Source organism: Myxocyprinus asiaticus, chromosome 35 (genome assembly GCF_019703515.2).
Source record: "Myxocyprinus asiaticus isolate MX2 ecotype Aquarium Trade chromosome 35, UBuf_Myxa_2, whole genome shotgun sequence".
In the NCBI taxonomy this organism is placed as follows: Eukaryota; Metazoa; Chordata; class Actinopteri; order Cypriniformes; family Catostomidae; genus Myxocyprinus; species Myxocyprinus asiaticus.
Genome location: NC_059378.1, coordinates 20,150,552 through 20,174,754, shown reverse-complemented (window position 1 = coordinate 20,174,754; position 24,203 = coordinate 20,150,552). Strand labels below are relative to the sequence as shown.

The 24,203-nt window shown below is 39.8% G+C and overlaps 1 protein-coding gene and 1 non-coding gene across 4 annotated transcripts in view; both read left to right on the top strand.

The window, feature by feature from the left end:
• Positions 1-1,773: 1,773 nt before the first annotated feature.
• trnaa-cgc (transfer RNA alanine (anticodon CGC)) lies at positions 1,774-1,845 on the top strand. The gene has a single exon. It is a non-coding gene; the product is annotated as a tRNA-Ala (tRNA).
• Positions 1,846-4,129: 2,284 nt separating this feature from the next.
• LOC127426309 (kinesin-like protein KIF21B) overlaps positions 4,130-24,203 on the top strand; it is a 119,959-nt gene continuing 99,885 nt past the window's right edge. For 2 of the 3 annotated variants that reach the window (XM_051673041.1, XM_051673040.1), the window contains exon 1: positions 4,130-4,439. In XM_051673041.1, coding sequence (XP_051529001.1) covers positions 4,399-4,439 — 41 coding nt within the window. In that variant the 5' untranslated portion in view covers positions 4,130-4,398. Of the gene's footprint in view, positions 4,440-18,184; positions 18,553-24,203 lie in introns of those variants that run through there. The other variant, XM_051673042.1, reaches the window with a different exon arrangement.

Here is a 24,203-nt window from a genome sequence, read left to right as displayed (position 1 = left end):
TAATGCATCATACGTACTGGTTTCACAAAAAGTGTTACTGAATTCGCCTAAAAATATTTATTGTAATGTGCACTCATGTGGTTCCAAGTGATCCAGTTTAGGCTTGTCTGCTCTTTTTACCCATCCAAGACAAAAGAAACCCCCCACCCCCCACTCTGTGACCTCACTGTCATCCCTTCTACACATCAGGTCTCTCTGCATCATGTGGCACTAACACTATCAATAAACGTGTCACTGGGGCAAGTCCCACAGGCGATGCTCAACCCCACTGCATCGGCCCAAACCAGGCCCAGCGTGAAATTCACAAGCCTGTGTAGAAAGAGGTGGGGTGAAACAGCACACGACACAGAATGGAGGCCCCCCTAAGAGGCACGCTTTTGACCACCAGACTGCCCCGACCATTGACTTCTTCTCCACCCAACTGCGCACCCATCAAACTCTTTGCTTTAGTGACAGTCTTTGCCTTTGTCAGTGTAGGATGGGGTAATTATTTGCCTCCTTTATAAAATCCAAACACCATTTGTCTCCTTCACAAACCAGTGATTAGCAGTGCTAGCAAATAAAAATACAGCTAATTCAAACATAAATCTTACATGTTACAACAATCCTTGAGGGTTTTGAAAACCCCCCAAAGTGCGGCCAATAGTAAAATTGACGCTTGCTTTAGTAAACACCACTAATTACTGTAGAAATGCACACAGTCAGCATGTAAAGTGTTGCAAGCACTTTTCACACAACACCAGATCAAGCACGCATTAATATCAGACTCTAACCTGGGCTGTTTGGTAAGCCCCTTTCCACACAGATGGTGATGTTGCTAGGGGGAGGATGGATTTAATTTGGGGATGGATGAGGGAGTCTGTATGTTAACGTGTGTGGGTGGATGTCTGTGTTCTGTAGCCCAAAGGCACAGACACACACACACATAGCAGACTGACCTAGATGAAGTCAGAGCTGTCAGCTGACCCTGTGCCTGGCCGTTCCCTCTTTCTACCCAAATTTGTGGCTGCTGTATATACTAACCCCCCCCCCCCATACACAGAGTCAACCAAACCGCTCCTGGTTATTGTATGGAGGCTTTTGTCTGGCGGTTCAGACGGCGGTGTGGGCTGACCATTAGAGTGAAGTGTGACAGGACACATCTAACCAGTGCTAATGTAAACACACTGTGACCTTGTAAAAATCTGTCTTGAAATATTAACAAAATAACTGCTAAAAATTAGGGAAAATGCGTAATTGTATAAGCCCATGGGCAAATATGAGTTAGCAAAAGACTGCATAATGATATTCAATTGCAGATAATGGAAAAGTTTTATTAAAGAATGTGAAATTGAAACAGCTTATGACCTCAAAGCTAAATATAGCAAACTGTGCAAAGGGGATTATAGAATCATCAAAAAAATAAAAATGTGTTTCACGCTCTCTGTCACTCAGCTGTATGTCTATCAGTTTCTCCTCCTTGCTGGACTGAACTGCTCTGATTGTATATTATTTCAATTTTGTCTTATTGCCTTTGATCTGTTATGTCATTTTAGAGAATTTCCCAATGGTTTGGTGTACATGTAGGTTTGGCTTTTGACCTGATTAATTATGCCATTTTTAAAGGTTTCAAAATCTAAAAGACTGTGCTGAGGTTTCTAATTTTTTCAAATACATAAGCTTACCCAAGCTGAGATTAACACAAAAACAATCACGTCGTCTCTAAAATAGCATCATGTGGTGTTTTATACCTCAAAGCATTTGCATACCCTGAATAACACTTACGTTGCACAAGGGGATGTAGCTCAGTGGTAGAGCACATGCTTCGCATGTATGAGGTCCTGGGTTCAATCCCCAGCATCTCCAAGTTCTTTCAAGCATTCTAGTAGTTTTCCAGAATTCTTAGAACTTGGTGAACAGTGTCACTTGCAACTTGAGATAAATGATCCTCTCAGATATTGAGAGCTTCTTACAGGGGCAGTGGTAGCTCAGCAGTTAAGGCTCTGGGTTACTGATCAGAAGGTCGGGGGTTCAAGCCCCAGCACCGCCAAGATGCCACTGTTGGGCCCTTGAGCAAGGCCCTTGACCCTATCTGCTCCAGGGGTGCCGTATCATGGCTGACCCTGCACTCTGACCCCAGCCTAGCTGGGATATGTGAAAAAAGAAGAATTTCACTGTATATGTGATAAATAAAGATAATTATAAATTATTATTATAATTACGTGAGCAAGTAATCTTGAAGAGGGGTTTTGATGTCAAATTGAGGATATTCTTAAACATTCAAGATGTTATTTAGGATGGAACAGTATGTGAATGATCAAATACGGTGTATCTGTAATCCTATAAAACTGTTTAGACATCTGTTTTTGATAGGGCTCACAATATATCTTATATACTTTGGACTGGGGGTGGCTTCCATGCATTATGCAACATGCTTTAACTTATATGACACAGCTCCTTTATGTTTTAAGTGTTATTTGTACAGGACTGCAACTGATCCTTCCACAGTCAAACTAATCCTCATGGGAATCTGGCGGTCTTGTGAAATTATTTAGTGGTGATGTACAAAGTGCAGTCCCCCCATTTTAGAAAAAGTTCTAAATGTGCTCCCATGACAGCTCCTTCATTGCTCTGAGCTCTTGTGAAGTGAAGATTGAAGGACAAAACATACAATGCTTTTTACGTTTCTAGTTTTGTAAAAAATTAAATAATATAAATCACACTCTCTATTTTCCTGACAATGTTCACAGTTCCACTTAAAATGCTGAAGTCAAGTTAGAAAGTTCTCTGTGTTTCCCAATCTTTCATCAACATTCTGCTTAAAGGGATAGTTCACCCAAAAATGAAAATTCTCTCATCATTTACTCACTCTCATGCCATCCCAGATGTGTAGAACACCCGAAGAAGAATATCTCAGCTCTGTGGGTCCATATAATGCAAGTGAATGGTGAACAAAACTTTGAAGCTCCAAAACGGAGATAAAGTCAGCATAAAAGTAATCCCTATGAATCCAGTGGTTTAATCCATGTCTTCTGAAGCGATCCAATCGGTTTTGGGTGAAAACAGACCAAAATGTAACTCCTTTTTAATTGTACATCTTGTCTTGCAGTCTCAAGGCATGATTAAGATTTCAAGCTCTATTACACTTCCTAGTGCTTGTCGCATGCGCAGAGCGCTAGATGGCACTAGGAAGTGTAATTGAGCTTGAAATCATAATCGCCAAGGAGACTGCAGATGTAAGACTAATATTAAAAATGGAGTTACATTTTGGTCTGTTCTCACCCAAAACCGATTGGATCGCTTCAGAAGACATGGATTAAACCACTGGAGTCTTATGGATTACAGTACTTTTATGCTGCCTTATGTGCTTTTTGGAGCTCCAACGTTTTAGTCAACATTCACTTGCATTGTGTGGACCTACAGAGCTGAGATATTCTTCAAAAAATCTTTGTGTTCTGCACAAGAAATGGAGTCATACACATCTTGGACGAAATGAGGGTGAGTAAATGATGAGAGAATTTTCTTGTTTGGGTGAAGTATCCCTTTAAGTCATAATTGCATTAGACATCCAATATATTACCGCTTTCTGTTTTGCTTCTGGTCGTCTTGTGCAAAGGACGTGTTGTAAATCATGACCCTTGAACCTTTTTTCAACCCACAGACATTTTGGAGCAGTTAAATGCGTTCTTTTGAGCCGGTTCTTTTTTAATGATTCATTCGAACCGATTCGCAAAGCGTTCGTTTTTAATACTGTAATGTGGATGACATGTAGTAACTGAACATTGCAAGCAGTATTTAACAACATTTATTTAACTACAAAAATAACACGTTAAATGACATCTCAGAACACTTCAGAAATTGCTCATACGAATCGCTGAATTGTTTTTGAAAGTGGTTCAGTGGCACGGACCGTTCGGACAAACCAATTCATTCAAATTAATCGGACTTTACAGCGCTGGAGTGCGGAGTCTGGTTTTAAATGGTAAACCGCTGCTGAACTCTAATTGGTCAATTAAATGCATATGTGGGCGGGTGCAGCAGGTATGTGTGGTCGGGAGGCATGCCAATCAGCTTCGTATGTACACGCCCAAGTGCTGCACATTCAAAGTGCGAGGACGCGCTGTGTGTGGTTTCCGATGTACCACACATACACATGACAGGATACAGGCTCGGAGCCAAGCGAAAAAAAAAAAAAAAAGTCAATTTTGGTCATGTTTTACGCGACGAGTATATTACTGTCATGATTTCAGCAGTGTTATAGAGGTGAATTGCAATGTCTGGCTGCGTACGTTGATTGACGGACCGGAGCGGCTGCGCTTATGTTAACGCACAACAGTCTTTTTAGTTCGCGCTTAAACTTTGTGAGAACTTCTCGGCATCACTTCTCATTTTGACTGGCGAGGTGAGACAGCACGAAGCATGGCGACACAAAACGACTGCTGTGTCAAGGTCTCTTTAAGGTAAACCAGACTGTCAGAATCTGCTGACTGTGGTAACATGCAACCAGCATTTCCCATTGTTTGTAGTGTTAGATACGGTTTATAGTGTTATTCATGCTTTATTTACCATGCATTAAATAACTGCATTTACAACAAAGAGTTTTGTCTGACAGAAAGGACTGTTGCAATCCCCGGGTGTGTGATGCGCAAGGTAAACCAGGATGGACTCATACACGTTGCTCAGACATAGATACTACTCACAGAATGTGTAGCATACTAGGTGATCGTCAAGTGTGCTTCAAAACACAGACTCATGTGCAAGAACTATTACACTAAAGGGGTATGCTTATGATAATGATCTCAAAATGCATAATACGTTTGGTTTGGCTTGTCTCTTGGTTATGCATTGTAGATGAGTCTGGAGTAGTGTGCATTTAATTGCTTCATGAGTTTTGCATAGCTGATGAAAGACATCAGGTGATGCAGGAATGTCTGCAAGGTGATAATGACATAAGAGACGCACGCGCGGGCTCTCTGTTCTTTTATTTCCTTTGTTAATAGCTCGCATAGCAGGGATTAATATCGGTATGGGTCAGTATTTGATGGAGGCTGCATAACGCCGCCTGTCTTCGCCTCCATCTGCAATAAGCATCAGAATTGCTAATTACATTAGTGTTATCATATTGTTCACGTGCGGCGAGCTTGTAACAATTGAATCGCGTGTCAGCAGTCAGGAGCAGCGACGGGCTGCAGCATGACTCGAGGCGGTGGTCTGTCTGAGCATTGTCTGGCAACCTCCTTAAATGAGTCTGATGGGAAAAAGTAGAGCAGTGTGGAGAAGCAAATCAAGTGTCTTGGTGTGTTATATCCATATAGTCCCATTTCCATGCTGTATGCCCCTCTGGGAAGCTTGCATGCAGTTCCCTTTGTGTTGATTGCAGAAATGCATGAAATGCATGAAAAGATTAAAGGCGCTCTTTTGCGTTTTCTGGTATTAGGAGCTAAGGCTGCATGTGCATGCTACTGATTTCTGATACAAGGGTTATGCAGTACACTGAGTGAGCTTCACCGTGACTGCTGCTCACTCAGGGTCACACCTGCAGATGGGAGGGGGAGCATTACATCAATGAATGAAGTGGAACCACGTGTTCTGTTAAGCATCACAAAGGCAAACTGTTATTTAAAGCCATACTTGATCTACACATCCAGAGTGTTGTGTGAATTTAGTTACAGGGCTTGTAAGGCAGCACTGTAATGATACACATCAAACAAATATCACTATTATTATTTCTCATTATGTTTATGATTGAAAAACAAACCCCTAACCTCAAAAATTACAGTTCGGCACATAAATGGGTGTTCACACTGACAGCGATTTGCAGCAAGGGATCGACCGGAAGTCATTCATGTTCACTGAATGACTCACAGTGACTATTTGCAATGCAACAAAGTTGAGCAGAGTTCAACTTTATGCAAATGAGCAGCAATGCAGTGGCTACTAATCGAAGTGCACACAGTGATTCGCTGCCTAGTACAGTTGGATACTGTATTTGAGTAGGAACACCTATTAGTATTACATAGACTTATGAAGCAGTCAGTATCTGCGTTTCCATCGAAGTGTTTCACATTTTTTTTAAGTGCATTTCTAAAAATTAGACTAAAGAAAATATGAATCGTTGCACGTTTCCATCCACTATGTCATGCGCATTGCCTTAAAGGAGCCCCCCTTGCCTTGATGGAGCAGCTGAATGACCTCCTTGCTTCGGGGAGGTCTTTATTTGCAGGATTGGAGCAATTGTTCCTCATTTTATTAAATGCTGCCAGGAGATGGTGCAGAATAAGTGTAATATCTGATATAATGAGGGCTGAAATGCCTCCGCATAGCTGGGAGCGCCGGTGCTCAAAACTGTTCTGGTGGATTGTGAGGACTCATTTTAAAGACCAGCTGTGGGTTAAACACTTTTGAATGTCAAGAACTATGTACGAAGAATTGTGTGCCAAGGCCGGACCTTTCGTTGGGCCAGTCACATCATGCTATCACACACTCATAACACGTGCACGAATGGTCAAAACACGTCATCGTTTTGCGAAAAAAAAAAAAAAAAAAAAAAAAACTGTTTCCATTCAGGATTTCTTATGCGCAATTTCAAAATGTGCATAAAAATTGTTGGATGGAAACCCGTGAAGGCACCTCGTCAGACTGTTTGGCTCATTGTTGTTTTGTTTTTTTGTTCTTTATTTGGATTTTATAAACTATATACTTTAAGAAATAAAAGATTAAAGTTTGAAAATCTCCCATTGAAATGCATTGTTAAAATGTTCGCCATTGCAGACCTTGCCACATTTTTGGTCTTTTCCGTGTTGTCTTGCGCATGTGTCAGGAATCGACTAAAGAGTATCACAAAGCAGTTGTATGCATCTGTACAGACCCATGGTCAATGGTATATACTTTTGAAAGGCTAGAATGCTCGACCTCAATCTACAGACGAGCAACAGATTGTTAGCGCTATAAAATCAGAAATAGGAAGCATAGAAATCCTCAGGAAATGGCATCTATTGCATAATCGGAACCTTTAAATGGAATGTCTCATCAGAGGCAGTAGATTAGGGCAGGAAGGGTATGATTTGGCTTGGTCATGGAGAAATAGAAGACATCAGCCAATCATATTGTCCATATTACCTACCCAGGAATTTGCTGATGTCCCCTTACTGTAAAAGACACACAAGATGGCAAGCAATTGGTTTCCAGACCTGTAAAGCATGTCCACATGCCTCTTTAACAAGGTATTGCGAATGTGAATTACATTTACATATGTCACAACATTGCTTTCGTTTGTGAAATAACTACTTCCCCATTACTACTAAGAGACTAAAGGTCCTTGCCACAGTGTGAATGTGTGACCAGATGTCCTCAGCTTTTAAGTAGCAAGCTTAGCTACTCATGAGTTGACCCTTTTTCTACCTCATTTCCTCTTAATCGTCATCAAAGCCTGTGGTTGATGGATGGATTGTGTTTGTTCCTCTGTGGGTGGAAGTTTGCATCTTTATGTGTGTGCGTGTGTCGTCCCCTGGGTTGTATGTCATCTGTAGGCCATCTTTCTTTGCCTTCATCCTCCTTGTGTAGACAAGCGAGACGTTCACCAGAAGTGTTGAGTCAACAGCGCTGTTAAAATTAGACACAAAGCGAATATTTGTTTTGCTGATGATTTTCTTGACTGATAAAGGAAGGTTATCCATTTTATGGTGGCAGGCTGTCTGTAGATGTAGGGGTTTGTCAGGAATGCCTTCAGGTCTTGAGATAGGCTAATGCATGTTTCATAATTTCATCGAGAATTTTCTAAAATAGAATAGGTTTGAACTAAATTAGTGATGCACCAAAGTGAAAATTCTTAGCCGAAACTGAAAATTCAGGACACATTAGGCTTAAAATATGCTAATTTAAATCGGCAAGATGTCAACTTTAGCCAGCTTTACATTTAATATACACTCACTCAGCACTTTATTAAGAACACCTGTACACCTGCTTATTCACCCACTATCCATTAAACATATTCTACTGGACTGTCATACCTCTGCACCTCTGAGGAACCTGTATTATTCAGTTGATTCTTTTGAAAAGGTTTTTAATCAAGTGAATCCAAATTTAGTTTTAAGGTTTTTAGGAAAAATGTATCTTAAACACCTCATTTAACTTATTTAACTATTTTAAATAACTAAACCTGGTTCCTGCCATGAATATAGCCATAGAAGCTGGCATGGCATAAAAAATGAAAGAAACAAACAAACACCTGCTTATTCATGTAATTATCTAATCAGCCAAATGTGTGGCAGCAGTGCAATGCATAAAATCACGCAGATACGGGTTAGGAGCTTCAGTTAATGTTCACATCAACCATCAGAAATGGGATGTGATCTCAGTGATTTCAAATGTGACATGATTATTGGTGCCAGACAGGCTGGTTTGAGTATTTTTGTAACTTCTGATCTCCTGGGATTTTCATGTTCAACAGTCTATGGAGTTTAATCAGGATGGTGCTAAAAACATCCAGTGAGCGGCAGTTCTGCGGACAGAAACGCTTTGTTGATGAGAGAGGTCAACAGAGAATGGCCAGACTGGTTTGAGCTGACAAAAAGGCTATGGTAACTCAGATAACCACTCTGTACAATTGTAGTGAGCAGAATAGCATCTCAGAATACATAACATGTCAAACCTTGAGGCGGATGGGCTATAACAGCAGAAGACCATGTCGGGCACTTTATTAGAACCATAGTGTTCCTAATAAAGTGCTCAGTGAGTATAAATATATTCAAATGCTCACAGCCTTTTCTCCATGCCAAACTTTGTTAAAGTAGTGTTTTCTTCTCATATTTTTGGTGAAAGATGTTTGGTGTATTTTGGTGTATCCCTAAACCAAACTCAAACATAATGGCTGCTACCTAAGTGAAATGACTGAACTTATCTGTGGCTTTGTTTGACAATTTGAGAAGTGCATGACCTGTTTATGTGTCCAGTCTGTTTCCTTTTGCCAGGGCTTGATCTTTTCTCAAGGGTCTGGCTGGGAATGCAGAGGGTTTAAGGGGGTCTTGCTATAACAGTTAAACTCTCTGGGTGCCAGACTCACAATTGCCTCATTTATGGGAATAGCTTCCCCCTTTTAAGACTTTGGAGCAAAATGTTTTGGACCTTTTAAGAACAATGGTTTCCTCAGCAACTACATGGTGGCCAAATGAAGGTAATTTCTGTGATGTTCTCATTGGGATTACTTAATGTTTTCTGACCTTAGAAAGGCATAGTAGTTGCATTACTCCAAGTAGAGATTGTACATTATTTTTGATCCAGCCGGTTATCCATTCATTAAACTATGCTAAAGAAAGAGGAACTGCAAATGTCACATTGCAGTGTCCTTTGTAAAGGTGACCTTATAACTACCTGTTTTGTTTCCGTCATGTTATATAGACTAGTTTTGTACCCAAATGTATGTGCTTTTCCTCTGTTTTCAATTAGAATATGAAGAATGGGTTTATCTACTGTAGATGGGTCTTATTTAGTTGAAAGGTTTGGTTAAGCTGCATTTGAATTCATCTTGCAGAAGACACAATTTAAGTTGACAAGTTTAGGATTAATGTAGGAACTCGGTGATGCACACAAGTCTGAAACAAGCTATACCATGTTGCCAATGGGGTGCTCATCTTTTAAGCTTCAAGATTTGATCTGGTTTCAGGGAATAGCGTCTTGTTGAGGGTGCACTTTAAACATTAGTTATTATGGATAGTGCTTACATATACAATAACTTCCTCCATAGCCACATAGGCTGTAGCTTTTTTGATCTGTCTCTGTTTCTCTACTTCCTGTTCTGAAATGTTTAGGCCCGTCTTGCCCACCCTGTGGGAGGAAGGGTGGGGTCCCGTGAGTCTTAATATCTCATAGTTTGCCCCAAACCACAATATGTTGTCATACACATACAAAAATGCCTCGCATTCAGCTCAAAGCATTCAAATTCTTAAATGTAAGTTGTCAGGAAATAATTGCATGCTATTTAAAGAAAATATCACTGTGTGTCTTTATAGTAGGGCTGCACAATTATGACAACAATGTTTTGTCGATTATTTCCTTTGATATTGTAATTGCGATTTTATTTTATTTTTTTACATTTTGATTAATTTCTAGAATTAACATTAGAATTCATATTTTGTCTGAGACCTCTGTATGTCATCAACTTTCTAGCAAGTCACTCCACTGGTGGCCATCTTTGGAATGCTCTCTGGCAGCTATATTTATGTAAACAAGCAACATACAGGAGCAGCTCCTATCTGCTTCAATGAGGTAAGACCGAAATCCCCAAAATGGTTGGTCAAGATTGCAATCAAAGAACATATTTCAAATCAGCAGTAAAATCTGACAACACTGGTATCATAAATCGTGCTTCTTTACCTCAGATTATGCTAAAAAACAAAATTTTCCCATCTAGTATAGCTAATGTGCATGCACGTTCTCGAATTGATTGACAGGCAATGTCTGTATCTAAAAGGTGATTGTCTCTTTTACCTATAAGGTGGGACTTCCTTTCTACATCCATTGGGCATTTCAGTTTCTCCCATTCATTTTAATAGAAGTGGACCGTCTCTGCTAAATAGTCTCTGATGCCATATCCTTTATATAGGCAACACGTAGAGAGAGAGAGAGAAAAAAAGAAAACCCTGAGAACGGTTTCTGAATTATTTATTGCTATTCTATACATCAGTACCTCAAGACAATGCCTAAATTATCAACTTCACATTTGGTCACTTAAGTCTGTTGAAGAAATTTTAAAGAAAATAAACATAGAGATCAAGCAATGGACAAACGCACCATTTAATATATATATATATATTTGTGCAACGAGAGTAGACCTCGATGTTGTAATTGACATTTTCACAATTAGTTACAGTAATTGTGAAAGATGTAATTGTAATTTCAATAACACATTGGATTAGTTGTGCAGCCCTAGTTTACTATCACAATTTGACACTGATTATGCCTAATAAGCAGACAAAGTGTACATAAATAAATGGTTTAAGCAAAATCAGCACACCTAAATTTTGCAACCGAGCTTTAACTTCCTGGCTGATGTCTTGATGTTGCTTCAATATATCCACAAAATATTCCTTCCTCATGATGCCAGTCCCTCCTGGAGCAAAGTACCCCCATATTATGATGCTGCCACCCCCATGCTTCACAGTTGGGATGGTGTTCTTCAGCTTGCAAGCCTCACCCTTTTTCCTCCAAACATAATGGTGGTCATTATGGCCAAACAGTTCAATTTTTATTTCATCAGACCAGAGGAAATTTCTCCAAAAAGAAAGATCTTTGTCCCCACGTGCACTTGCAAACTGTAGTCTTGCTTTTTTTAATTGTGATTTTGGAGCAGTGGCTTCGTCCTTGCTGAGCAGCCTTTCAGGTTATGTCAATATAGGACTTGTTTTACTGTGGATATAGATACTTGTCTACCTGTTTCCACCAGCATCTTCACAAGGTCCTTTGCTGTTGTTCTGGGATTGATTTGCACTTTTTACCCCAAACTAAGTTCATCTCTAGGAGACCGAATGAGTCTCCTTCCTGAGCGGTATGATGGCTGTGTGGTCCCATGGTGTTTATACTTGCATGCTATTGTTTTTACAGTTGAACGTGGTACCTTCAGGCATTTGGAAATTGCTTCCAAGGATGAACCAGACTTGTGGAGGTCCACAATTTTGTTCTGTGGTCTTTGCTGATTTCTTTTGATTTTCCCATGATGTCAAGCAAAGAGGCATTGAGTTTGAAGTTAGGCCTTAAAATACATCCACAGGTACACCTCCAATTGACTCCAATTAGCCAATTAGCCTATCAGAAGCTAATTGGCTAATTGCCTAAAGGCTTGACATAATTTTCTGTAATTTTCTAAGCTGCTCAAAGGCACAGTTAACTTAGTGCATGTAAACTTTTGACCCACTGGAATTGTGATATAGTCAATTAAAAGTGAAACAATCTGTCTGTAAACAATTGTTGGAAAAATTACTCGTGTCATGCACAAAGTAGATATCCTAAACGACTTGCCAAAACTATAGTTTGCTAATATAAAATCGGTGGAGTGGTTAAAAAATTTGTTTTAATGACTTCAACCTACGTGTATGTAAACTTCTGACTTCAACTGTAAGTGAAAAACCTGATTATTTCAAATCTCATGTTATCATGGTTTTCTTGCAATTATTTTTTTTATTTGCGCTGATTTTTAATAGTTATCAATGTTTTGTTGTTCATGTGAATGCACAAAAAAATCCTATAGCTTGACAAGCTATCAACGCTAAGGTCACAGGTTCGATTCCTATGCACTGCAAGTAAGTACATGTACATGTACAAAAATAACTTACTGTATGTTTGCACAGGGAATTTTTCATTCTAAGGTTGTGTTAGCTGTCTAAGGCAGGAGACTACGTGTGACTGCGTTAAGTTCAATGTACTACACAGGAAGTGATAACTGAGGGGGTCAGAGGTATGTTTTTGTGACCTAGTTGTGACAATAGTCTCAGTTTCTTGCAAGCAGGAAGATGTGGGATTACTGCACCCAGTAGCCAACTCGGCACAAAACACCAGCGGCCAGTGAAAACGCCTTTCATGTTTGCTCGAGGGTGTCCCTTTAAAAGTCATCTACCCTGTTTCACTAAAATGAGAGAGAGAGAGTCAATTGATAATGCCTCTCTGGGTGAATCAGACATGTTAATTTAAACATCGTCCTCTTGTCAGAAGAAAAGCCTGGTTGTGTGTCAGATGAAAAGGGGAAGATACTTGGAGATGGAGGAGGGTAAAAGAGAAAGGGAACGCAAGAGAGCAACAGAGAGGGCAAGAGAAAGCAGGAAGTGTCTTTTTCTCTATCAGTGTCTAAGGGGTGCATAGGAAAATCAACATTAGCTCTCAGTGGAAGCACACAAAGAGGCCCATTTATTAATTATTAGTGTGTGATAGGTTGTTGTGCTGTGTGTGTGTCTTGAGGGCACTGATAAATAGCTATGTGTGTCACAGTCTCTCACACAATGCAATGTCATTGGGCTATAGAGTAGAGGAAAGCCATTACAAAGCCACAGGTTCTTAAACACATCAGACATTAGATGCTCTCAGACAGAGCATGCATAAATGGGACAATATTAAAGATAGCTGTGTACCTGGAACACAAAAAGTAGATGTTTTGAAGAATGTTCGTGCTGCTCTTTTCCAAACAGGAAAGCATAGTTGCTTCCAATTTTATTTTGCGCTTGCAAACAATCATACTTGGTGAGTGAAGATTCTTTTCATCAGGTTTGATATCAGTGTGTGGCAGGGTGGAGGGCCGGGCCGTGATGCTGCACACCCGGCCCCTAATCAGGCCGATCAAGCCCGAGAGGGATAAAGGCGACTGAAGGTGGCAGTTTGAGAGAGCCTGTGTTTTGAGTCTTTTTTGTTTAATTTTATTATTAAACTATTATTTATATTGTCAAGCTGGTTCTCGCCGCCTCCTTTCCATTTGAACTTTGTTACACAGTGATGACAAACTCCATTGCTTTTGATTGTATCATGTAACCAATTGTAATGCACTAATTTTGAACAGGCTATGTAGAAGTGTGAATAAGACTTGAGAGCTGCAACGGAGGGGAAGTTTTCAGTGCATAATGAATTAAATTTAGATCCATGCATCACACAAAGCTATCGTATGGGTTCAGAAGACTTGGAACATAGAACAAAAATCATATAGACAACTTTTGTTGGTGCTTTTTTTTTTTTTTGCCCTTTTTTGGAGGTTAACAGCCCTTGGTCACTATATGCTTGTGTTAATAGGCATCGATTCCAAGCCCACTATTTCACGCACCGATAATGAGGTTTTCCCTATGATTATATAATATTGATTTTTAAAAAAATATAAATTAAGCTGCTTTTCATTTCAGTGCCACGGAGCGTAGCTCGCATATTTTTCCATAAAATTGAAGACAAAGATTATTTACTCTAGCCATCGCTGGATGAAATATTGTGTATACGTGTCTTTCATATAGCCTACACAATGTATTTTTGGTTACAAGTATGTTGTTTTGGGGTTTGACAAGCTTAAATGAAAGAGAAATTGCATAAACATCACCTAATCGTTCTAATCGTTCAGTTTGCTCAGTTACACCAGTTTCATACATTAACCTGCAAACTCTTCACTCGCCATACTGTTAAAACGAGTCCAACGGAGTAAATCGGATGTCGGCTTATTTTAATATATCAATGCCTCAAAAAAATATATTGATAAAATAATAATGATTTAATAGTGAACGATCTTTTGGAATGTGTAAACTGAAAGCAGAGGGATTTGTGTGTGGGCGTGAATGTGCTTACAGTGTGCATAAATCTATAAAGAATTTTAATTGGGATCAAGGGAGCGTGGCATAAGTAATTCCCAGCTTATCCTCACTCGTCAAGTTTAATCTTATCACAACTGTACAATAATTAACCTAGAGGACTTTATCATTTTTGCATTTTGTATTTCTGAACTTTTTGCTGACAGAAGCCCTTTCTGCTCTTTGCATTCTGCAAAGGTTCAGGAAATTTCAATGGAGCAGGGATCAGCAATCTATGGCACGCGTGCTAGCATTGGCACGTGGAGGGGTAATCACTGGCAAGCCAGCAATGGCGAGAGAGGAGTCTACTATTTTATTTACATAAATTCCGCACCAGCATTCCAATCTACATCTTGATGTAATCCTTCCTCATGATCACGCAGCGTGTTTTCATGAGCCGAATGGGAGACTGAACAAAAAGTTAAAATGTGACGAGACTGCAGTATACCCAACAGACTCATTCGCACATCACGAGCCGGCAGCGGTTCACTTTCCGTTAATCGTGCGAGTAAATGCGCCCGCTTTGATTCGGTCAGGCTGTGTGGATGACAGCTTACATTCCCTGTTTCATTTGTTTCTTTTTGCTTTCAGAACAATACGTGATGTAATAAGGAAAATGCCACTAGTAATCCTTGAGATTTTCAACCCAGCATACAGGTACAACCTGCTTAAACCATGGACATTCAAAATTACATTAAACAATTAAAAGAGAAAACATAAACCCACATCGTCTATTCAAAATATACATTAAACCTGGAAATGAAGTTTTAGGATTTTGCAGGTGCAATTCGAAAAGGGCTAAATAGTTGATCGAGTCTCATTACACTTTAATAGTGTTTAACCTGGGGCCTGGGTAGCTCAGCGAGTATTGATGCTGACTACCACCCCTGGAGTCGCGAGTTCGAATCCAGGTCGTGCTGAGTGACTCCTGCCAGGTTTCCTAAAGCAACCAAATTGGCCCGATTGCTAGGGAGGGTAGAGTCACATGGGGTAACCTCGTCGTGGTCGCTATAATGTGGTTCTTGCTCTCGGTGGGGCACGTGGCGAGTTGTGCGTGGATGCCTCCACGTGCGCTATGTCTCCGCGGTAACGCACTCAACAAGCCCCGTGATAAGATGTGTGGATAGATGTCTCGGACGCGGCGGCAACTGAGATTCATCCTCTGCCACCCACATTGAGGTGAGTCACTACACCACCACGAGGACTTGGAGTGCATTGGAAATTGGGCATTCCAAATTGGGGAGAAAATCACAGAAAAAAAGTGTTTAACCTCCCAGCTGATGAAAACAATCTGCGTGATCATGAGGAAGAATTACATCAAAATGTAGAGTGGAATGCAGCTGCGAAAATCATCATATGCTCCTCTTTCTCCTCTCCTTTTTGTGATTTACCCTTCTGCGTGATTTTGAAAAATGTATGACAAATATATGCTGATTAATGTCATTTTTAATGAAAAATAAATAAACTAGAAAAATGCAAAATAGAAACCTTTTCACACGTGGACTCAAACTTCGGAAAATCATATTCATGTGCATGTTTTTTTCATTGACCAGGAAAATTAAAAATGGCACTCCATATCAAAAAGTTTGCCGACCCCTGCAATAGAGCTTTTCATTTGTGAAATGTAAATACACAAACATGGGCTATTTTTCCTCCTTCACGCTCTGCTGGACTCTCTTAGCTCCCTGCCGGACTGTCCAAGAACCGTGCGGAAGCACAGAGGCCACAGAGCACGGCCCCCTCCCTCAGATACTGGACCACGTTTAGGGCAAGCTCGTATCCTGGCCTTTGAATTCAAACTGACCCCCTACTGCCCTGTCCAACCACCAACCCCCTCCGTTGCACCTCTTTTCTCCTGTGAATTGAGGAGGGGGGGATTGTGGGACAAAGAAGTGAATAGATTGCTGGTTTTGTAAACTTTGCGCTAGGCCCACCTTAACCCCTCATTCTGTGCTTTTCACAACAGAACCAGGTCCCGGAACAATCACATGGGCTCACTACGCCCAGGTTCTGGAGCACCCAGCGAGAGCATGCCCACTTTGTTTCAAAGGGACCTGCTGCGCATTGCCCAGCTTGTAAACAACAAAAAAGGAGACGTTTTAAGGGATCCAAGGGACCAGCTGGTGATTAGGTGCCTTAATCGTTAAGGAGCTTAAACAGGGTCTGGGCATGGGGTCGGAGATGAAATAGATCTGTTTTTCTGCCTTATTAGCGGTGCTTTCTAAAAGTAGCATCATTATTGCTTGTTAAACTTCATATTTTACCTAGAGTTTTTCATAACTTATTAGAAAATAAAAAATAATAATGTAAATGTTTACATTTTTAATTTAAAATGCAAGTTATCATGCCTCCTGACTGTAAGAAAATTCCATAATAAGGAATTTTCCTTCCAACGAAGCAATTCAAGCTTGAATTACCATCTTCATGTTTTTGCAAGTCACAGTCAGCAGGGGACAGGTAGCACAAAAATGAGTAAAGGAACCTCATGTTGTAGGAGACTTTATTTTGCTCAAAGACCGTTGGACAGAGCACAACTCTGAAAGCAGGGGTTTTGAGACGGGTTTTTCAAAGTTTCAAACTGCATTTTAGCTTTAAGCAGAGTTCTTAAAATGCAGCGTTGATGTGCGAGTCACTGGAAATGCTCAAAGTGTCCACCTGACGCATATGTATATAGACAAACAAAAATACAGCAGCCAGATGCAAGAACACGTCCTGTGAGAACAGCCCTTAACCTTTCTTAATATATGTGATTTAAGTCAATTAATTAATGATTATCTTATGTAATTTAACTTCTGAACATCTATAATATAGCTCTTCAGCCATGATGACAATTTGTAGGCGAACCCTGAAGGCTAATTCGTCATGGGTTCCCTCTGAAATTTCCTATGGTTTTTTATAATAGGGTTTTTCAATTCAACGTAAATTACACAGTCATACATCAAACGTGAATTTTTCAGCCAGAAATAAAAAATAAAATAAAGTATCTTGCTGACAAGTTGCTAAATATTGACTACAATTATGTGAGTGTGCATTCCTGACAAATGCTTCAATGTATCGGCTGCCGATATTTATCGGCCAATTATTGACCAAATTAAAACCATTGGCATATAGGTTATTAGCATGAAAACACAGTGAATTCAAATGCACAATTCTGAAATAATAATAGACACAATATGTAGAAGGGTTAGCACTTCTAAAAACATGTAATATTTATTTTTATTCTTTCAAATTTCCACGTAAATGCAGAAAAAATGCCATAAATGGACGTGACAGTTGTGAAAGCAGCACTTGCCTATAGGCTGCATGATGAGGGAAACCATCCAAAATGCTTTGAAACCAGAAGACTTTGACTTCAGTATAATATCCATTTAATGCTGCATTGAGTTAAGATTGAAAACGCAGTATGGCCTTAAGCGATTACTAATCTTTTAAAAGGCTGCGTTTAGCGCTTTAGTCAGCACTGTGTGAGCAAGCGGCAACCTCTAGCGGTCTGGTCGGCATTATTCATTATCAATTATTCCACTTTAGACCTTATTCACAACAGCGCCATCTTACATTTTTTAACAGAAATGACAACGTGGCTGTGAAGGATAGACATACACTCTCTTCAATATGTTGAAAAGTTGTTTTAAGTGTTTTTGGATCGTTCTGCTATTGAAACATTGAAAAAACAATCTCCAGACAACATGAGTTGTAGAAAATTAGATTTGATCTAGGAGCTTTTTGATTGCTTTATACAGTGCATGTCATTGAAGAGATACATGAGTACATGTGTCCCTCACATTTTCATTCCCGTCAAAAATCAAAGATGGTGCTCCTGTGAATAAGGTCTATAATACAATTTTTCCTTTGGTTAAAACTTTTTATTCTTCCGTGATGTGGTTGACATTTCTGTGGAATTGCCCAACATATACACGGTAATAATTTTGTAATGTTCTATCATATACATTACATTAGGGACCAATTATCGGCCTGTCCGATAATCGGATCCGATATTCATACTTTTTCTAATTATCGGAATAGTTATTTTGTCTAATCTGATTACCGATAAATTTTAAAATGCGCTCTGTTGGCTCAGATGCCTCCGCCTCTCTCTGAAATGTTACTGCTTGTAGTCTGGCTCTATGTCCCGCCCACAGTATTTTCAGAATGGTTATGTCACGAGTAAATGGCCAATCAACACTGTACTCCGTATTCGTGGAGGAGAGGTGGGATAGAGGAAACCAGCGAGAGAAAGATGCATCACTGAGAGGACAAGCTGTTTTCAAAGGTAAGAATTAAGATTCTGAAGTCCGGGTCCGGACCTGGGATTTGTTCCATCCGAACCGCGAGACATGACAATGGTTGCCCCATCTCACTGTTTCTACACTTTAGGCTACAAAACAACTGAGCTGTGTAAACCGCAAGTGCTCCGGGGCGTAGATGGCACAAATCTTTCAGCGCTATATCCTTGAATATTTTTCTCTAGCACATACATGCTTAATTAATTAATTAATTAATGCCTTTTCACGATCTGCACATGTTGCCTCTCTCCACCTGCCCGCGATGTGTGAAGCCGCACAGTAGAGCTGCAGACGCATTTATTTTAATGACAGTAGACCATAGCAGAGAAATACAGTGAGCAGCAATATAGATGGATATTGGCACCGTTCGCTAAAATACACTGCAGAAAACGAAAAACATTTCCATTATTTAATAATCAGCCCATTTATACTTAAATATAGCAAACAGTATTTTTAAGCTGCACTATTTAGATGTACATTGTTTGTTTTTGGTAAATTTGCATTTGAAGGAAAATGTAAAAATGGTTCATTAAGATTTTACATACATTTTCTCCCATACAGTATCTGTCCTATGTATAAAAATGGTAGAAGATCCCCCATAGTCCACTACTTTGGTAGGTTTTTGTTAAAATCGGTATAGTCCAAAATGTTTTATAGCAGTGCATCCCTAGACAAAACGGAAAAACGTTGTGGTCCTTATCTAGCAACATACATTTTTAAAAACACGGCAGCTTCAAAATTCATGTTTGGGTTATGACAGTAATTTATGTTGTAGAACAAAACTGTGACGAGAAGGAGGGTGTGGCCGGGCCGTGAGGATGCACGCCTGGCGCTGAGTTGCCCCAATCAGCGGGAGAGAGAGATAAGGAGGAGCCGGAGATGCCAGAGGGGGAGAGGGAGACAGAGCTGTGTGTGTGTCAATGTGTGCTTTGGTTATGCTGAAAAGCAGTTTTATTTTGTGTTTTGTTTATTAAAAGACTTTTTGGTGGATAACCCGGTTCCTGCTTCCTCCTTTCCGATGAACAAGAGGCTTGTCTGGCACAAAAACGTCCAAGTATCTTCAAGTAATGTTTACCAAAGTCCTTATTTTACACGCATACAAAACAGCCATTATTAGGAAAATCCAGAGGGAACCCATAATGTGAAAATGCTAATTTTCTTTTGTGTTTTTGGACTATAACCTAAACAGCTTTATCGAGTGTATGTTAGAGTCTGGGCCATCTGTATGTTCCTGGATTGATTGCACCTTCATAGGGCAGTTTTTCCGCTCTTTGACATCCTATTTGTACAGAACATGGATCATGATTCTATTCTTCACCTGGTCTTATGGTTACAGACCTGTGAGTGTGTGTGTGTGTGTGTGTGTGTGTGTGTGTTTTAACCCTGTCAGACACACACACATGCAGAGAATGTATTAGATGGCATGTAGCTTTGTCACCTCAGGGAGAAGCTCCGGTCTGACTTGGAGATGCATGCCATTCGGGCTGGGTCGTACACTACTGTCTGGCACCCACAGCCGGGCTCCAGGGTTACTGAAGGCTGCTGCTTATTTAATTCCGACAGAGCAAATGCCAATAGCAACAGATGAATATCACACCTATTCAGAGGTTAATTAGCATGTCTATGGTTTACTGCAGTGTTGGTCATTGTTTTGTTTAAAGGTAATAAACTGACCTATACAATTATTTAGTAATGATTTTTGACATGGGGCCTTTTACATGAAGAAAAAAAAAAAACTGGTCTACAGCTTCACAGAATATAGTTATTTATATCACACCATAAACTCAGTGTCACACCCAGGTGCAGTCATCTGGGCCATCTGACCTTGAAACGGGCGTTGAGTGAAGAGAGACCGGTCTCTGGGAATCCACAGATATGCCAAAATCACTCAATTAAAACTCCAACATGTACTTCTGTGTGAATATGTGGAATTGTGTTCTCAATGGAATACTAGCATACTGTGCAGTGTATACTGCTGACTGTTTTGTTTCAATAATACTTAACATTATGTATTGGCTAATGCAATGATAAACATTTCAAACAGTAGCTTTCTACAGTCTCATCACATTACCACATTACATTGGACTTTTCATTCAGTGAGTGCCATCCAAGTTATTGTCTTGTCAAATAAAAACACCTTTTGGTGCATTTTAATCCAGTTTTGTATAAAAATTACTATTTTGATTAAATAATGCGTCACGGAAAAGATGTTAAAGTGGCCGGTATAACTCCCTGTTCATTTTTCACTGGAAATGGACGGCTCTTTTAAACCTCATTCCTAGAGCTGTGATACCAAAACCCACAGATTTCATGACTTGCCTAAAGCCCATCTTGTCTTTTTCACCTTTGTTTATTCAGCAGGCCATTATTCTGCTTTTTCAAAGTTGCTCTTCCATTGCACGTGAATATATTGAGTGCAAAGCTCTCCTCAGATCTCAGTAATGGGGGTAATCCCATCCTAAAGGGCTCACAGATCGCTGAAATGCCCTCTGGGAATCGCAGGCCAGACAAGAATGGGAGTTTAGGAATCAGAGCTCTGAGTCTCTGTGAACTGTTAATTGAGTCTGTTGTAGAGGGTTTAGAGAGTCTGTTTAACTCGTTGGACAAGAAGTTATCAGGTGCCAAAATGGGCTCTGTGCTAATTAAGCCAATAGCTCTGTTCAAAAACCAAGTGAGCTATTATTTTTTTTTCTGCCCAATTTGGAATGCCCAATTCCTAGTGCGCTCCAAGTCCTCCGGGTGGCAGAGGATGAATCTCAGTTGCCTCCGCATCTGAGGCCGTCAATCTGCGCATCTTACCACGTGGCTTGTTGAGCACGTTACCGCAGAGACCTAGTGCATGTGGAGGCTTCATGCTATTCTCCGCGGCATCCACGCACAACTCACCACGTGCCCCACCGAGAGCGAACCACATTATAGCGACCACGAGGAGGTTACTCCATGTGATTCTACCCTCCCTAGCAACCGGGCCAATTTGGTTGCTTAGGACACCTGGCTGGAGTCACTCTGCACGCCCTGGATTCGAGCTCGCAACTCCAGGGGTAGTAGTCATCATCTTATGTGTAATTATTTTTAATGTTAACATTTTCTCTTATTCCTGCTTAATAAGTAGAAACGACTGTAAGTAAGCCATTCATATAGGCTTATATCCCTAAAAAGTGTAAGCACTGTGGCTCAGTGAAGCTTTCAAAACATTGCCAGACACATCATTGGCTCGACCGATGGCTTGAGATTGGGGTGGGACATCTTGTTTTTACGACCAATGGCAGATGGGGGGGAATGTTCAGGAAACTTGTTCGGGAAATTATTTTACACATTTCATGTGAAAAGCGCTATTTGTGTGGTGTGGGTCACACATGGTGTTTTTACATTCAATAACAGAGAAATGAAATGCAGCGCAGCGGAATGGTATAGAACACAAGTGTCTCCTGATTGGTTTTAAAATTTTACCTGACACAGTGCCTTAAAATGCGGTCATAGGATTCTGCCTGTAGTGCATGTTTACCTAGAACAACAACTAAAAACAAAGCACAGACAGATGCAAGAATGCGTCCTGTGTGAGCGGCCCCTTAGGATTCTGCCTTCGAGTGCAGTTACCCATGTGGATGGTAGACAGCAAGGCAGCTCACTAGGCTTTGGAACAGCAGTTGTGTGTGTTGGATATTATGTAAGAGTTAACATGGAAAATGTTTTGGAATGTGATGTGATGTGTTGCTCTGTGGTTCTGTCTTTTTGTGTGTTTGCATGTATGTATTTTTAAATGTGTTGTATTTGCATGCGTGTGCATTTGCTTGTGAGCTACCTTGAGCACAGGGGAGTGGCTGGTGTCTGAAGGCACTAGATGGATGTAGAGTTATGGAGATTGAGCATTGCAATCTAACAAAGTGACGAGAGAGAGGGAGAGAGAGACCTCAAGCTTTTCAATTACAATCTCAGGCTGGCCTATGAACTGACCATGTTTTTGTGAGAGACATTAATGTGCTGAGAAGCTAGAGCGCATTGCAGCACAATAAAGCCTACTTTAGTAGGGCAGGGCGATATATTGAATATTCAGTATATGTTTGTGATGATTTTGCTGGTGATATTAAATTAAGCAACATATTGAATGTCACAATTTTAATGCACTTTTTATTTGCCCATTATGTGTCCTAAAGACTGTGTTTGGTAGTTAAAGCATGTAAACGTGTTCAGTGTTTTTGTAAGAATGTATGTAGGTACATTAAAAAATTGCTGTTTATTAGTATGCACTGTTGTTGCATATAAATACGAATTAATAAATATTCGTGGCTATACTTTTGAAATCGTGAATATTTTAACATTCAAAAACTGGCCCCATTCACATCAATGTAACCCAGATTTTTGCTAAAGAAAAGGAGGGACAAGTCTAAATACATTTTTGTGGTAATCAATATTATGTCACAAATGCTGTAGATTGAGCTTAACTTGTATTGAACCCGGAATATTCCTTTTAAGCCATTTGAGATGCATACATATCAAGAAATATAGGTATATCAAATATTATAAAGGCAGAAAAATATTGAGATATAACGTATCACCCAGCCCTATAGATATCATACCACACCCCCCCCCCTCCCCCTCAGTGCTGCCTGCTTTTTGCTCTTTCATTTGATACTTGGCATATAATATCCTGAAATTGGCATGGCTGGCAAACCTATTCTCGTCTATAGTTTAGGTAAGCCAATACACAGGCCCACATGGAATCTGTGCCTGCAGAACTCTACAGAAACCTCCTGAGATTTCTGCAGGGTTGTCATTCACAGATTTTTGTACATCCACCCTGCATGCTCATTTAATGAATATTTTGGCCAATTTGATTATCAGTAAGGGTTGTACACATTTTCCATGCTAAAATCCTGTCTGCAGATTACAGTATATCCCAAATTCAGTGCAGAAAAGTGTAGGGGGAAAAAAAGAGAGAAAAATAAATCCACAGATTTTACCAGGGCCTGGATTTCAAGGCATTTTAGTCATTGTGGTTTTGTACTATGCACTCCAAAAAAAAAAACAAAAAAAAACAAAAACATTTTACCACAATTTTACCAAAAAAGTCATTACCCTTAATTGAATTTGAAAGTTTTACAAGCAGTTTAATTTCTTTAATTCAGATTAAGTCCGTTTCATTCATTGGTTCGTCAAACAAAATTGACTAATGTTTAATTTATTTAACTTTCTTATGTTAAATAAATCCCCAGAACTCTAGCGTAACAGACACTCTTTAAGTACCAATATAACAGACCATTAAACAATAACAAATCTCCTCCTATTCTCATCTTGCTGAAAAATGCATAAAATAACACTTAATTTCAATGTTTGTTCACCCCATCCAGTCCCATGTAAAGCATGCTGGGAAATGGAAATTCCCTGCCATTTCATCAATGCTACAAAAAGTATTCATGTAGTCCAAACTCAAATGGATTAAGTAAACTTCAATTTTACAAATGAAATTGGATAGAACGCAATGAAAGATGTGAACATTTTCTAGAATTGTGTTGCTTTAGTTCATTTTAATTAAGTAAAACTGAACAACCTGAGTGTGATTTTAAAGCTAGTTTTCCTCATGTCTGTCCATGACACACTCTGTCTCTATCTCTATTACTATGTGTTCATAAAGAGAGTA